This window comes from Canis lupus, chromosome 13, assembly GCF_003254725.2.
Source record: "Canis lupus dingo isolate Sandy chromosome 13, ASM325472v2, whole genome shotgun sequence".
Lineage (NCBI taxonomy): Eukaryota > Metazoa > Chordata > Mammalia > Carnivora > Canidae > Canis > Canis lupus.
Genome location: NC_064255.1, coordinates 10,157,923 through 10,175,708, shown reverse-complemented (window position 1 = coordinate 10,175,708; position 17,786 = coordinate 10,157,923). Strand labels below are relative to the sequence as shown.

The 17,786-nt window shown below is 36.1% G+C and overlaps 1 protein-coding gene across 4 annotated transcripts in view; it reads right to left on the bottom strand.

The window, feature by feature from the left end:
• Window positions 1-17,786, bottom strand: part of PKHD1L1 (PKHD1 like 1) — a 147,541-nt gene that overhangs the window by 60,622 nt on the left and 69,133 nt on the right. For all 4 annotated transcript variants that reach the window (XM_025451092.3, XM_025451093.3, XM_025451094.3 and 1 more), the window contains exons 39-49: window positions 17,399-17,647; window positions 16,314-16,463; window positions 14,700-14,874; window positions 13,568-13,724; window positions 12,999-13,155; window positions 11,475-11,554; window positions 10,894-11,023; window positions 9,729-9,858; window positions 5,638-5,879; window positions 4,434-4,570; window positions 1,184-2,213 (exon numbers count right to left, since the gene is read on the bottom strand). In XM_025451092.3, coding sequence (XP_025306877.3) covers window positions 1,184-2,213; window positions 4,434-4,570; window positions 5,638-5,879; window positions 9,729-9,858; window positions 10,894-11,023; window positions 11,475-11,554; window positions 12,999-13,155; window positions 13,568-13,724; window positions 14,700-14,874; window positions 16,314-16,463; window positions 17,399-17,647 — 2,637 coding nt within the window. The remainder of the gene's footprint in view (window positions 1-1,183; window positions 2,214-4,433; window positions 4,571-5,637; window positions 5,880-9,728; window positions 9,859-10,893; window positions 11,024-11,474; window positions 11,555-12,998; window positions 13,156-13,567; window positions 13,725-14,699; window positions 14,875-16,313; window positions 16,464-17,398; window positions 17,648-17,786) is intronic.

The window sequence follows — 17,786 nt, the reverse complement described above, 5'->3', positions numbered from 1 at the left end:
TATCTAAGCTGAATTAGATAAACTGATAAAAGTTACACAAAGTTTTTTATAGTAGAACCATCCAAATGTTCTCCTTCTTAAAGCCACGATTAGGGGGAGGGCGTGGCAGGATGGGGTAACTGGGTGTTGGGCAAAAGCAGGGCATGTGATGTAATGAGCATTGGGTGTTATTTACAATTGATGAATCACTGAGCTCTACCTCTGAAACTAATAATATGCTATAGGTTAATTAATTGAATTTAAATTTTAAAAAATTCCTCAATGTTTAAAAAAAAAAAGCCACAATAGGAGACAAAGGTCAAAAAATGTAGTTGAGAACTTAGTCTGTCTGATTATTGAGATGAATCTTCTTGCATCTTACAAAGTTTTTCAAAAGTAAACTGTCAATATCTGTATTTACTTTTCAATTATCTCAAAGTACTATGTGGAATCACACACATGATCCTTGCTATCTTATTTAGATAAGTCTTATCATTTAAAATGTGTAAAGATACTAAATTCTGGAAATTATGAGTATTTACAGAAAACGTAGCATATTCCAAACTTGAAATGGTAAAAAAAATTAGCATTGTACTAACAAATTATGTTGAATTTTGTACTATGGTTAACATATTCTTTGAACTAATTTCAAATTCAGAATTTAGATTGGAAAGAAAAGGGTTAACAGCAAGCCTGTAACTTATTCCTTTCCCCTATTTTAGTAGGATATATCCAGTCTGCCTACATTGCTTATGTAAATAAACCTGGAATATATACATTTATGAGGCATGACTGGCTGGAATATATACATTTATGGGGCATGACTGGCTTGGATAATCATGTAAATAGTTTCTTATCTGTATAATTAACTGAATATACAATGAAAAGTTTCTAAAATAGAAATGATTTCTTTTTGTAGTCAATGTTTCCATAAATATTGCTCAAAATTTGCTCTTAATTCCAAACCAAAGTGCAAAGACAAGACAAAGGATATTTGGGGAGGCTACATTTGACAATTTAGGTCTCTTCCAGAAAAGAATGTCTCATCTCTGCCTAGTGTTGACCTGTGTCCTTAAATCATTTGCAAAGTCTGGTGCTGGATAAGATCTGTGATTCATGTGAGTCTGCTTTGATGGTTCAACTCTCTGTGTTCACACAAATATATGTGCAATGTATCTTATCAGAAATGGGACATAATGTTTACCTGTAAGTGAGCCATCAACATCAACCAGAACCACTTCATGTTCCCATCGAAAACCAGCCTTGTTTGGTGTGTGAAAATACTGGATGTCGACAAATTTTGCACTCCAGCCTCCACACCTTTCATTACAAACTCCAGTGATGGACGTCACTCCCAAAGCTACGCAGTTGGGACGGTCAAAGTTCATAAAGTGTACAGAAGATACAGTCAAGCCTTCACTGAATGGGAGAACCAGGCCTTTCCTTGTGCAAAATACAGACCCCATTCCCAGTTCATCGAGATGACCAACTATTTTGGCATTTTTAATCACTGCTCCATTGGTTTCACCCCATCCTCCAACATAAGGAGCAAGAATCCTCTTGGTCTCAATTCCAGCCTCAAAGTTATTTACCATCACAAAGTTATGGAACTGAAGGGCACCTCCATTGACCCATTCAGCTCCTTTTTCACAATTCCAAGTAGTAAGTGAACTGAAGATTGCAGGCACTGGCACTGTAGAAGTACAAGATCCTGTTTGCATGGGGAAATATTCTTCAAATATCCACAGTCCAAACCAACCTTGCGAATGAACAGTGTTGTTAAAGAATTCTCCAAGAGGAACTCTTTTTTGGCAAATGTTTCGGTCATAAGATGGCCCATCAGGGTGGTTGTTCATTCGGTACCAAAAGCCAAAATGAGTGCCACCAGCAGCTGCATTGTGTCGTATGGTATTGTTTGGGTTGGTTACCCAAAATGCAGCTGGGGTCACATCATCATTTAGAAGACTAGTACTTTGCTGCACAAATACTGCCAAGTTATATTGCAAAATATTGCCATGTTCAATACCATCTTCTATAAAAAATGCTCCACCCTTGATATCATATATAATATTCCGCTCAACCAGCAGGTGATGTGTGTTATGGATAGTAACAGCTCTGTTATAGGTCTGGTGAATTGCACAGCCTTTTACATAAGATTTAAACTGTAAATCTCCAAGCAGGTGCCAATGTATTGGATATCGCCCCAACCGGAATGCCTGGCCAGCATGGAATATCTGTCAAGCCCAGAAATCATAGCTATTTAGTGCACACACAGACTCATAATTTGCCTGGCTTACATTTTCTTGTTTCAAACAAATCTCCAACTTTATAATAATTATTATTAATACACTTATATCTCCCATATTGTTCATGTTTATGATTCAAAAATGTTATGTGACCTTCAGCCCACATTGTTTTATTCTATATATAATAGCCCATACTTGTTACCAAATGAATGAATGAACAAAAGCCATCTTTGAATCTTCTGCTTTTTGCCTCAGTCTATTACTAGACTTCCATGTTTAGCAAAATAAAACCTCTCAAAAACTTATTTTTCTCTTTCACTTTGATTCTTATATAATAAGACATTTTTGAATGTTTGCCATGTGCCAGATATTGTGCTGTGTCATATATGCATGATCACAGTCATTACCACAATCCTATGAAGTAGCCAGGTGTCAATTTCATTTTATAGATGAATAAATTGAAGTTTACAAAGGCTAAATATCTTCTTCATGGTTATAAAACTCCATTTAAACCCAAGGTGGTGCGATTCTACACTTGGTGCTATTATTTACCACTGTGCTGTGCTTTTTTTTCAATAGGTCTATGACCTAGTATTTAATACAGAGGATGCCAGTGTGTGAGAGTGTGTGTAATATGATCCCATAAGGTTAAGAAATAAAATGTTAGGGTACCTATTTATTTTCATTCTTCATCTAAACATTAAAAATTAACTATTACTAATCATTAATACACAGTTTGACCCTGGCAACCTCACTCAGTCCCGTATCTCCATATGTCACATATGTGTAACAAGTTTTAGGAGTTAGGGAGTTTCATAAAATACAGATGTTGACTCTATCACCCTCAATTATGTTATTTGCAACTTAGGTGATCCCAGTGTAATGTATTTATGGAGTTTACTAACCCTCACTTTCTCTCCTACAGCCTCTCCCTCCTTTCTTCCCATCCTTCCTTCCTCCCTTTTGCTGAATACTTGACAAAAAACTATGCTAAACTCCGACTATATGGATTGAATATAAGTAAGATACAGAGGGGCTCCAAATGTCTTGGGGATAATTTGTATATTTATGCATTTATTTATATATTGGTTCGATTAACAATCAGTTGAGAACCTGTCATATGCCAAACACTGTTTCAGCCACATGAGAATCAGCAGAAAACCAGAAAGACAAAATCTTGGAACTAATTGAGTTTATGTTCTAGAGGGAGAGATGGAAAATAGATAAATGTCAGGAGTTACGAGTGAATAAAGGAAAACCGCTTTGGGCAGTTATTTCTTTTTTTTTTTTTTTTTAAATTTTTATTTATTTATGATAGTCACACAGAGAGAGAGAGAGAGAGAGAGAGAGAGAGGCAGAGACGCAGGCAGAGGAAGAAGCAGGCTCCATGCACTGGGAGCCCGACGTGGGATTCGATCCCGGGTCTCCAGGATCGCGCCCTGGGCCAAAGGCAGGCACCAAACCGCTGCACCACCCAGGGATCCCTGGGCAGTTATTTCAAATAGAGGGTGAGAAAAGGCCTCTCTTGAGAGAAAACCTTTGAGATGACACCTGACTTGAAATGAATGTGAACTATACAAGAATTTGGTAGAGAATTTCAAGCATAATGAAGAGCAAGTGCAAAGAACCTGACACAGAAATATGCCTGATGTGGTCTGTTAATACAAGGAGGGTAAAATCATAAAAGATAAAGTCAGAGGCCATCTGGGGAACAGATCGTGTGGGTCCTATGGAAAGGACTTGGGCTTTTTGTTTTAGGTGTAATATGAAGCCATTCAACAGAGTGCAGCAAGATTCATAATTTAAAGTTTTTATTTGGCTTTGGTGTGGAGATTCTCTTGGAAAAAGAGTGGATGCAGGATGATCAGTTAGGAGAAAATCATAGTCATCTAGGTTAGAGGGGACGGTGACTTAGGTGAGGGATTGAGTGGCAGTGGTGGAGACAGTGGATGCAGGTCATTGTATCTTGTGGGTAGCGTGGTTAGAGCTTGCTGATGAATTTGATGTGAGGTGTGAGAAAAACTGAGAAACAAAATTTTGGCATGATTAAATGGGTGAATAACTGGGTGTATCAAATTTGCCTGTTTCCTTATCTGTCTCCTCTACTAGATTATAAGCACCATACAACAAACAGCAGGAGTTCAGTGCTTTTTTATTGTATGCATAACCTTCGACAAACCATTGTGAGTTAACAATGATGCCTCTTACCTCTACATATTCTATTCTTCCAATTACCATGTTAGCACTAGGTATGGGAGCATGAAACATAATGCAGCCTCCAAACTGGTCACTTCCTGTTTCTTCTCCAAACTTTCCTTGGAAGCATGTCTGTGTCGTAAATTCACCTTTAAAAATATTTTTTAAGACATCATAAAGAAAAACTATGGCAAAATCTTTTAATTATATTAAGATTTTCATCCATACCTAATTGTATCTTTTTAGTCATATATAATTTTAACCTCATCCTGGGATATAATTATTTGCATTCACATCATTTCCTTCTCTAGATAGTAAGAAAGTTAAGTACCTTGTCTCGTTCACCTTTGCATTCCCTAAAGTACTTATGACAGAATTTTTTTTTTTTTAGAATTTTTCAAAGATACAACTATATACATATTTTAATGGTTGAATGAATGCTGACGAGGACATTTTGTCTTATCTCTGAAGCTTTGCCCCATGATTTGGGGATTACCATAATGCAATCTTACATTTGTGTAGCACTAGAATATACATTTTGTCACTTAAGTCCTAAAACTATAATAACTGGGTGGAACAGGAAATATTCTTAGTTAGGTTTCATGAACTGGAATCAGAATGTAAATTGTTAGACACTGAATCCAGAGAGCTTTGTCTCATATATCCCATTGAAGGAAAGGCTATATTTAAGCTTTTGTTAGTATTTAACTTCATATCTGATTGTAATGATATTAGTTATTACATAAAATTATCTATCTACCTACTACCTACCTACCTATCTACATACACACATGCACACACACACATAGGCACACATATAAGAACTGTGGAAAGTTAAGCATAGCCATGGAATCAGTTCTGTGTAATGACACCTGAGTGGAAGAGACACATGTCACTTCAGGACCAAAGTAATTAACTCCTGTTGCTTGACTCACCAGCCATGACATTACTTCTGTCCAAGAGATCATAGCACTTCATGCTGAAGTGAAGCCTCCATCAGCCTACATCCTAGAATCGTTACAATGAGCATATTGGACACGTGCAGCATGAATGAGAAATCTTTCTCATTTTAAATCCCTGCCATTTAGGGCTTATTTATAACTAGAGCATAACCTAGCCTGGAAATTTTCACTGGGGGTGATTTTGCTCCTGCAGAACACACTTTTGCAATGTCTGGAAACAATTTAAGTTGACACACTCTGGCTGCTGAAATTACCAGTGTCAAATCCATCAGGACATGCTGGTATTTTGTTACTCCACTCCACATGATCAGATCCTCTTATTAAAATATTTCTTGTAAGAATTCCAACTTCTGCTCTCGCTTCAAACAAGGTTCCATCAGGGAGCGTGACAGTGGTTCCTAAGTGTGTGTAATTCAGTGGATTAGTTAGCAATATGTTTGTGCCATCAGCAGATACAGATGCAATAGTCCTCTTTTCATTCTCTTGTTGACTGTGTCTGTAAAAAATTTAACAAAAAAAAACTTTCAAAGTTAATCTAAATCAACATAATCTTATTTTGATGCATTTGTCTTATGCTCTCTGAACACTTCATCTGTAAAATAGGAAATTTTTGAATGTCACACAATATTCCAAAGAGGAATTTGAAGATTGTCTTTAACTCTTAGGGTAACTGAATAAATTTTACAAACGCATTTCAAATAAATATTCTCCACATGCTACAGTTGTTCAGAGAATGGTACTAATTCCTATAAGGTATTTAAAAGAACTATTCATGGGGATCCCTGGGTGGCTGAGCGGTTTAGCGCCTGCCTTTGGCCCAGGGCGTGATCCTGGAGTCCCAGGATCGAGTCCCATGTCGGGCTCCTGGTATGGAGCCTGCTTCTCCCTCCTCCTGTGTCTCTGCCTCTCTGTGTGTGTGTGTGTGTGTGTGTGTGTCTATCATAAATAAATAAATAAATCTTTTTTTTTTTATAAAAGAACTATTCATTTATAACTTTGAAGATCACACTCAATGTTTCTCAACTGAGGATGATTATAACCCCCATGAGACATTTGGCAATGCCTGGATACATTTTTGGTGGTCACAAATCAGAGGGTGCTACTGGCATCTTGTGGGGTGCAACTAAGGATATTTCTAAACATCCTATAATACACAGGGCAGCCCCACACAGAAAGGCTTATCAGGTCCAAAGTGCCAGCAGCGCTCAGATTGAGAAACCCATTCAGAGGGAGGCCATTGGAGGTTCCTGAGTCAGGAAAAGAAATGACCAAGGTGAAATTTAGGAGGTCTTATTTCTACCACTTCATCAATACACCTCCAAATCCAGTCCAGCCACAGCCAAAGAGCTTGTCAATTCTACCATACTCATTCATGTATTTTGTCATTCAGCAAATATTTGCTGAATGTCCCACCTGTCTTCTAGGCACAGAGCCAGGGATGCCAAGTAGAAAGTGCCCCTGACTTTCAGGAGACATGTGTCAGTGCCTGCTGGTATATTATCTACTAAAGTACGGTTGGTGCAGTCAACAGGGGTAAGCTTAGGGGAGTTATTTCTGTGTCTTCCTGACATTCCCTTTTGACTGTCTCTTAACAAATCTTTTTTCCCTCTTTAAATACCAATTCAAATGACTATGTCACATTGTCAGGTAAAAAGCTACCTCTCTCAACTTTTCCCAGCCTTTTTCCTGGATTCCCAGTACATTCTGTCTGACGCCCTGTCAGTGAGCCCTGTTCCCACACTGCAGTCCCATCAAGTCTGCTACTGCCATCCTGTCTGCTTCTGTGTCCTTTCTGCTACCTGGCTGCTCCTCCAGGTAAGGCACCTAAAGATTAAGTCATTTGTATGCTGAGCACTTCGTACAGTACCTGTAACAACTCAGTAACAGTGTTTGATTGATTCAACAAATTAATGCAGAATGAATTCGTGAGGGGGAGAAAATAGAGGAATGTAGTCCAGATAGGGAGCTGATGTCTAAATTCCAGGTGTCTAAATTAAACTGAGAGCATGGAAAGACGATGGAAGAGACATTACAAGGGCAGAACCCAAAGGACTTGGTGATGTGCAGGAAACGAAGGACGCTGGTAGTAAGAAAGTCACTGGGAGGTTTTGGGAAGATCAAAATTAGATTGCAAGGGTTTAAGGGGAAAAAATGGTTAACAAAAATCCAATGAAAAAAATGAGTATAATATTTAGGCAATTTAATATATTTTTTTAAAAGACAGATGGGGGGGATCCCTGGGTGGCGCAGCGGTTTAGCGCCTACCTTTGGCCCAGGGCGCGATCCTGGAGACCCGGGATCGAGTCCCACGTCGGGCTCCTGGTGCATGGGGCCTGCTTCTCCCTCTGCCTGTGTCTCTGCCTTTCTCTCTCTCTCTCTCTCTCTGTGTATGACTATCATAAATTTAAAAAAAAATTAAAAGACAGATGGGGGCACCTGGGTGGCACAGTCAGTTAAGTGTCTGACTCTTGATTTTGGCTCAGGTTGTGATCTCAAGGTTGTGAGACTGAACCCCAAATCGGGCTTCACACTTAGCATAGAGTCTGCCTGTGACTCTCTCTCCCTCTCCCTTTGCCCCTCCCCACCCTCAGCTCTCTCTCTCTGTAAAAAATCATCTCTTTTTAAAAAATTAAAAAATTAAAAGATAAAATGGAAGTGTCTAGAAAACAGGAGAATAAAATTGTTTTTCATGATAGTGAGTGGATGCAGAAACCCACAACCCCAAAAAGACCCAGGAAAGGAACTGTAGGGAAAGGAAGCCAGGGGAAATTGAGGGCATATCAATAGTACAAGATCCCACAGGTGGTATAGAAAAGGCTCGTCTCTCCCAAATTCTCTTGGATTTGGATGATACAGAGATTTCTTTAGAGAAGGTTCTGCAAAGTATTTTTTATGTTCTGTACATCTAAATACACTTTTCATTCCTTTGTAATATCTATTTTTTAAATATCTTTTATATAGTATTTACTTTCAGCCAGTTCCACTCCACTCTAAGTACTTATGCATACGTAATCTAATGGAACTCATCTAATTCTTACAGTAATTCTGAAATAGACACTAATAGCATTCCAGTTTTACTGAAGCACAGAGAGACGAAATCTTATAGCTGCAGCACTCGTAAGTGATATTGTTGAGAGGTGGACCCAGGCTGACTAATTTTAGAAGCAGTATTCTCAACCACTTGCTTTACAAATTCTCAAATACAACTTACAAATGAAATAGTGAAGAGTGGATTAAATTTGGTGGGAAATTTCTTAATTTTGGTTTCTTAAAACTAAATATTGCTGAGCTAAATTACAAACTTAGCCTTTAATTTCATATAGAAAAGCTATAAATGAGAACTTCCTATTTTATTACTAAGCCCTGTCATTTTGCTGCTTTTTATTTTGCCATTATGTAATTAAAATTTCTTTCAAAGGCAGAAATAAAAGGGCACTTATAAAGCCAAGTATATATTTAATTCTTTCTAACATCTACAAGTCTATTTTTAACTTGGAAAATGGCAAACTCAAAATGCCATCTTGAATTTTAATTCTAAATTGAGTCATGACCTTAACATAATTTAGTTGTTTCTTATCATAAATTACTATTTGTTACCTGATATGCATAACCATATCCAATTTTGCTATTACCCATAATTTGAACAATAAAGCAAAAAATAAAGCTCTTCTTGCTCCCTTTCCCTACCAATATTCTCGGTGTAGCTATATTACTTTTGATCCTTTTATTTCTTGTTTGTTAATACATATGATTAAGCACAAATTAAAGGTCATAAACTGTTTCAATTGTAAAATGTCAGACATATAAAAGGTCGTATTAATCATCACTCATTCTATAATAATTCTCTTTGATCCAATCATTACTAACAATCCTGCTCCATGGGAACCACTGCCAAGACTGTAAGATATGAAAGAGTTTGCTGGCTGCTTTCAACCATGTTCTTTGGCAACCCCAAATAAAGCAGTTCATTTACATTTTTTGCATTCATTAATTTATTTAGCTAAGCTCTAAGTCAGAGGTTTCTAAATGACTTTTGACAATGCTTTTTTCAAGCAAAATCTTACATGAGAATCTAACTGTGAAAAACAACTAAAGTATTTCATTAGTATACATTCTATAAACTCAAATTACTTTTCCTTATTGTAAATTAATCCGTGAAAACAACACACTGGTGTTCAACCCAGTGTTAAAATTTGGCAAATACATACTTGGCTGTTCATATTTCTTTATTAGAGCTTTCAAATTTTGATCAAATAGTTGTGAACCTTCTGAATCATCCTCTTTTACATAGTTTTAAAAAATCTCTGTTCTAAATTAAAATTATCATACACAGAAGACATCATACCTGTGACCTGTGCTTGCAATTACAATCTTATCTCCTGGTTTCCAAGTTACTGCTTCTTGTAAAATCAAGGTTCTTTCCCCTGCCTTTGCAGTATGAGCCAGATGAGTCCAGATCACAGAAACAGGCAGACCTGAAGCCAACATATAAGCTAAGTATTTCTAAAGATTCATTTTCTTGCATAGTGAGAGTTTTATGCATTTAAAATATTTGCCTGAATTGAATAAATTTGGGGAAGGTTCATTAGATGTTAGATTTTATACCTTTCTCAAAAAAGAAAAAAATATTTAGAATACTTGCTTTATAAAACTAACAGTTAGGTTTATGATAACATGTGTAGGTCTAGAAAACTAAAAAACATCTGCCTGCAATGATACACTCTACTTAAAACAATCTTCTTTATAGGAACACAATATAAACATGGTATGATACTATTGTTAAAACGGGCAGAAGCCTATGATCTTTGCCATTGTTGATAGAAATCACTTAAATTGATAATCTAGAGACAAATGAAATGTGTAAATTTCTGAAAATTACATTAGGATATTTATTTAGCACAATGCAGGATGACAGTTATCATAATAGGGATGTTTATACGTTCTAAATTTATAAAAGAAACAGATTATTGCAATATAGAAGGCTTTAATATAAAAAGGACTCACACCATGCTTCCTTTAAATAAGTAACACTGATACTTCAAACATGACCATAATCATTTTTATATGCTGATAAATTTCCAGAATATAGTTATGTAAAACTATAACTATAAACGTATATTTTAGAAAGAGCCTATTTTAAAATACAAATATAAAAAGTTATAGTCCTCTGCTTCCAGACTTAATGCCTTTTTATACAGATAAATGAATGCAGTAAACAATCACTATGTACAGCGGTAAGCGCAAAAATATGCAAAAGGTGTTATGGGAACAAATGGAAAGGAATAAGCAGAAGAGTGTAGAGAAGACCCAGAAGGTTTTTTGCTAGAAGTAGCCTTGGTTGCGAGTCTTGGTAGTATGAGGGGCTGACAGGCTTTGGATAAAGGGGGGATACATAAAGACAGGAGGAATCTGGCAAGTTTTCATTTAGAGAGAATTATCAGGAGAATTATCTCTGGTTTTCTGGCTAGTATCTCCTAGGCCAATTCCCTGAGCCCTTTTGGCTGCCCTACCATGCAGATCCAGGATTCCCTCTCGGACAGCCAGAGTTTTGGCGCCATATACTGGGAGCTCAGGAGATCGCAGGTGTCCATGCAAAGTAATGACTGCCCTGTGTTGAAAGGGGGATGCTTCTGTCCCAATCTGCAAGTGATTTCACAAGCATCATTCAAAAAGTTAAAACTCAATATCCACAATTCTAACCCCACAGAAGTCATCCTTTCCTTTGAGAAACCAATTGTTCATTCCTCAGTTCCTTTCTTATGAAAGATAAACCTTTAATTTTCTAGTCAGCCAAGTATACTATGTCAGATCTTTGGAAAGAATACTGCATGACTTTAGCCATCTCTCCGAATTATTTTTTTTCTGTTCTATTTAAAATTCTGCTCTATTATAATACACTATTATCTTTCCATTAAAAGCACAGAATACTCTGGAAAACGTTTCCCCAGAAAAAGGATTTTAGACCAATAATAGAGACCTGTGTAAAGATAAACCTATGAGAGATTGTTATAATTAACTATCCATTTTACACATAATATTTTATAAAGAAATAGAGTTTAGCGATGATTATATATTAGGTTCTCTTATATACCTGAAGAATGCCTCCGTCTGTAATTAGAATATTTTCTGCCTGCAGTTCAATATCAGCTTCATCAAATATTAGAGTTCCACCTATGAACCACACAATTTTGAAATACAACACAAGGAAAATTATTATTCAATGCTATTTATTTAATTAGACTTAAAAATTTATTAAAATTAATTAAATTAGAAATTAATTAAAATTAAATCTGCTATCATTATGCATTTCACTTAACTTCAGCTATTAGGCAACATAAAATATAAAAACTTCAGAGAAGTCCCAGGAGTTGATAGAAAATGAAATCCCTAGGCAGATTGTTTTGATCATTGTTAGTTTCAGTGCGTTTAAAGAGTGCCCCTAAAATGAATTAAACTTCCATAAACACAAGGCCTCAAAATATAAATTAAGAACCAAAACAATTAAAATTAAAGAAAAGTATTTTTTTTATAGAAATCATTATAATGCTGACATTACCAACAAACCATGAGAAACTCCTAACTCTGTGAAACAAAGGATTGCAGAATGGGAGGAGAGTGGGGAGATGGGGTAACTGGGCACAAGGAAGGCACTAAGGAGGGCACTTGATAGAATGAGCACCAGGTGTTATACTATATGTTGGCAAACTGAATTTAAATAAAATATTAAAAAAATACTGCTGACATTACCTCTGAACTTTTATCCCCTAATTTGCACTAGTAACACCTATGGCCTGATTGGCATTATTAAAGAATGTGCTAAGATATATTTTTATGAGACTGATGTAAATGTGTGAACAGTAAAATTCTACTTATCCAAAGGTCCAATAGTTAATAACTTCAAATAAATGAAACACTGCTATTATCACAGAAGTTAAAACCAAAACAAAATATAAAGGTCTTTGAGCAGCTAAAACCATTATGGCAAGGTTTATACATGAAAGCCCAAAGCATTTTACTCTTGCCAATCTATCTCTTTAACATGCAATTGTAACAGTTCTACTTAGTTAGTCTTCTATAGTAATAACAGAACATCAAGAAGCAGAGAGAACCCCAACTACAATGAAAGCAGGCTCAAAGGCAAAGGTGAGAATCACAACTGGCATCCAATGGGAGCTGGGAAGTCATTTAGTATAGAATTTAGCAAATCTCTATAATTTTATAACCCCTGGTACCCACTATGCCAGTTTTTTTCTAAATGTGATATTCCTTTCACTGTTGTGATCCACCACAAGTGCATAAGCATATGTGCATACTCATACATAATTAAAACAAAAGTTTCCTAAAACAACATATAACTTTAAATGATGCTTACCCATAAGAATGCAAGACATTCTGATATGTTCTATCCTATTTCATTAAAAGATTCTGGTTATGATACACTAAATATCTGCAAACCACATCAGATTCTAATGCTCCATTTAAAGAACACAGTACTCCACCTTGCATTAAAAACATCATACCACTATGGATGTTCATAATCATGAGTTTTAGTTAAATTTACTTCACAAAAATATACCATAGATAGAATCTAATAAGCAGACTTTCAGAAATTTACCCTGAATAAGCAACATTTTCAGAATAGGTGTATTTTGATCCAGCAAAACTGTCTGTCCTTTTGTAATAACAACTAAAGACCCTTCCTCTGGGGGAGATTTTCCTCCCCATGAGAAGTTGGAGGACCAAGCATCAACATACAGGAAGTCAGGATCATCCTGTAATAAAACAGGAAAGACTTTTAAATTGAGAGTTATCAGAATTCTTCATTCAATTTCTCAAAAAAGAAATCTAAACCAGTAAACATTTCCATTAATAGTAAAGTATAATCTACTCTATGTTATAGCTGCCTATTGGTTTATTTCACAATAATAATAAAGTAAAAAATTAATTACCAATTATCTTGGAATCCAGATTAAATAAAAACTTGAAATCATAAAATGTTAGTAATAAGCAACAAAAATATGTTAACTTTAAATTTAGTATGGTTACATCTCAGTTATTTTTTGGAGACATTAACAAAGTAAAAAGTCCATTACCAATTACTTCATATCCCATAATGCCTTTCTATTTTTTATTTTTTTCCCTATTTTTTGTTGCTATGATTACCACATTCAACAGCACTTTTACCAGTTTGGCCATGCCAAGGCTTCTGATGTTGACATGCACTGGAGCCCACCCTGAAGGGCTATGGGCACTTGTCATACAGATGATATACGTCTTGTTGGAATATTCAACATTACATTTGGCTTCAGCTATGGTGATGAGAACATCTTGCACATTTTCACTGTAAAGAAAAAAGGGAGGAAACACCGTTGTTTTTTCTCAAATTTTTAGTTCCCACTGTCAAACCCTATAACTGATATGCATTATTGCAAAAATAATGATCTTACTCTCTGATCCACCAAAGTGCAGATTGACACTTTGTTCAGTAGTAAAACTTCAAAATATTTGTTGAGAAAAAAGTAAACAAAGGGATTAAGCAGCCAGGAAATAAAACTGTACAAATTAGCAGGCCTTCCAGTGTTGGAAGAAAACTGTCTGGGTTCAATTTATTGAGAGATTCTTTGTTAGTCACTAAACAGCTAATTTTTTAAGAGACTTTCAGGGATCCCTTTGTTTGTGTGATATTTTCACCACATTCAAAGACTTTAGAATTTAATATCCACGTTAAAATGCAAGTCCAAGGTCTTGAGAAATTATGTACTTGAGGAATTAAAATGGTCTTTTATGATTTAGATGAACTGAGGTTTTGAAGTCAGCCTTATCCACTTGAAGAATGATGACAGTGCAGTACATAAATTTGAGCCAAATAATGAATATGTTTAGGAAGAAGGAATCTGGCCAGCTACAATGAATGGATATGATGTATGAAGACATGTTTCATTGACCCAATGAAGCAGATCATGGTTGGTGATGAGATGGTGAGGGAAGCATAACAAGATGTGATTTATTCTTAGGATCTGACTAGGATTTGGGGCAAATTATTTAACCTCTCTAATTTCGGTTTCCTAACCATAAAATGGGATAAAAATATCTAAGAGGGTAAGGCAGGAAGTTTCCATGGGGTAAGAAGTGCCTGACATGAAGTACTGGATAAATGTTAGCTATTAGTACTATGATGTGCCTCACGCATGACTTCTGAGCAGATGGGTACACATTACATGACTATATTTAAGCACTGATCTTGCATATGAGAAAGCAGGAGTAATGGTGTGAGCTTGCATCTATGTGCTGATGTATGTGTATGTGAAGACAGTACCTGAAGCCTGATCCCGTGATTGTAAGTCTGGTGCCCCCTGCTGTACTGCCTCTCTTCGGATATATGTCGGAGATGAGTGGTGTCAGTGACATAGTATATGTAAAAGGAGTTGTGGAATGTGACAAATCCTTCCCATTGACCACACTCACTTCACACGTTTGCTCAGGTCCTCTGCCTAGGAGAAAAGGACTGAATTGAGAATAGTTGGGCCATCAGGCCTTTATTCATTTCCAAAACCCCCAAATAGTTTCAATAACATCTTCCTTTTCCCGAAATCACTTCCAATATACACAGGCTATATGTCAAGTAATAAGGATCTCTAGCAATAGCCAAAAACATCGCAAAGTTCATGCACATTATCAAAGGGAAAAAAACCCCTTAGATCCTTCCTTGGAGCCTCATACTGTAGACAATTTTGCAAACCTCCCTGTGTAGGGTTCCAGCCTATAGGATACAACATTGCGAATCAGAGCAGGAAAGGAGGAACTGCTAAGGCATGCATGCTGGTGACAGCTGGAAGCAAGGTAAGAGACAGAAATATCACAGACACCCAGCACAATAGTACAAAGAAGAAGCAGAGCTGGCATTAAGACAACCCCAAAGCCTTGACAAATCTTGACAGCACTGTTGCATTTTTTTAAAAAAATCAGCATATAAACTGATGTTGAAAGTATAAATAAGCTGATTCATAAAAATATTATATTTTCTTTAATATTCTTTTAGAAGCCAGAAAAGAGGGGCACCTGGGTGGCTCAGTTGGTTAAGCATCTTCCTTCGGCTCAAGTCATGATCCCAGGGTCCTGGGATCGAGCCCCACCCCAAGTCCCACATCCGGCTCCCTGTTCAGCAGCAAATCTGCTTCTCTCTCTGCCCCTCCCCACTCATGCCAGATATTTAAACTTCACAATAACTAAAGAATTAGGATTAATAATATCTCCATTTAATAAATGGACAAACTGAAACAGAGTTTAGTTACTTAGCTGATGTTGCATAGTAAGTGGTAAAATGAGATTTGGGGGCTCCTGAGAGCCCGGGATTTTAACCACTAAATGAAAATAAGTAAGAGTAATAATAACAGCAGCAAATCACATATCATGTCTCAGATATCATTCCATCTTCTCTACATACATTAAGTTATTAAACATTACAAAATCCTATAAAGTAAGTGAAGATGATTATTCTCACTGTACAGGGGAGGAAACACTGAGGCTTGGAGAAGTTAAAAAACCCATCCAAAGGCGCAGCTTGGGTCTGAATTTTGGCAATGCATTACCAGGGTCTGTACTCATAACCGTTAGCTATCCTATCTTTAATGGAAACTAAGAGTTCAGTAGAAATTAAAAATATGTTCTCCATTTGGCATGCTCCATTTATGAGATAAATTAAAAAACCACAATTTATTATAAATAATTCAACCTAACCCAAATGTTATGAATCTTGAAAGACATACAAACCTAGAAACAAAGTTCTAAAGAAATTGTTTAAAATCAAGATGGTCATCAAGGTGACCCCTTGCTCCCCAAAACAAACACTTGGAAGAAGAAATTTAGACTCTGATTGCTTTAACATTAATCATTTCTCAAAAACTGCGATTCTTTTTTTCTGACTACTCACCATCATTGTGTGGAATTTTACATAATAGTCTTGTACAATCAGATTTCAGCCTGTCAATTGCGCATTCTGAGCCACACACTAATATAATTGAGGTTTCTGGATTAAACCCAGTGCCTGTCACAGTCATGGTCTGACCACCACCGAAACTTCCTAGTGAAGACATACAAAAGGGAAAAACAGCTAATGAAAAGAAAAAACTCCTCTCTGTATATATTTTAAAACCTGAATTGGAAGTAAGTTACACTAAATGAAACAATTCTTAAAATTGAAGTTACATATTGCATTATACTTTATTATATTATATTATACTGTGTTATATTATGCTATATTAATGCAACAGAATCTCTTTTGATTATAGGATTCTAAAACTTTTACTGAATAAATGTTCCATCCAATCATTTATTTAAACTACTTCTAGGCGGGCACCTGGATGGCTAGTTGATTAAGCAGCTGCCTATGGCCCAGGTCATGATCCTGGGGTCCTGGGATCGAGGCCCACATCAGGCTGCCTGCTCAGTGGGGAGTTTGTTTCTATCTGTGTCCCTCCCCTCACTCATTCTCTCCCTCTCTTGCTTTGTCTCTCTTTCTCTCTTTCAAATAAATAAATAAAATCTTTAAAAAATAAACTACTTCTAGAAACTAAAATTTAAGAGAGATGTCAAAAAGAATTTCAGATTAGTCAAAACATGAATATAAAATTACTATTTAATTAGGACCACATCGGTTATACTTTCTTAAGGTGTTTAACCATTAAAATAATTTTCAAATTAAAAAATACTTAAGTATTCATAATTAGAGACTGTGATGTCTAAACATGATTTTATAAAAAAAATTCACATATAATCTGGACATTTTAAGTAGGATTAAATTTGAAGTTAATTATATAACAAAGAGAAATATAGGCAGTAAGTGAATATTTAGAGATGCTTAACTGATAGATATGCATGCTTATGTGATACATAAAAATATTTTTAATGTGTTATAGGAACTACAAGTTTTAGCAGTGTTTAAAGAATTTTTTTTTCTAAATAAGTGTTTACTGAAACAATAAAAATATTTGTAGGTTTCCGCAAATTCATGACTACCTTGGCTCGGATGAATATTCTGAATAGTAAGTGCGTACTCAAATACAACCGTGGACACAGCAAAGCCTTTTGTCTTACGATGCATCATAACAGGAAAAGTGCCACCAGCATGATCTCCAATGATGCATTGCAATACACTATCATTGACCATGGTTACATTACATGGAGTGTTGTCTATCTTCACTGAAATTTCCAAGATATCAATTCCAAAGTTAGATCCAATGATTTGAATTTTGGTTCCTGGTGGACCTTAAAAAAAAAAAAAAAAAGCAAACAATATATCTAAATTCTAGTAATTTTACATGCATTTAAAGATAAACCTGGGGATCCCTGGGTGGCTCAGCAGTTTAGCTCCTGCCTTCAGCCCAGGGCGTAATACTGGGGACCT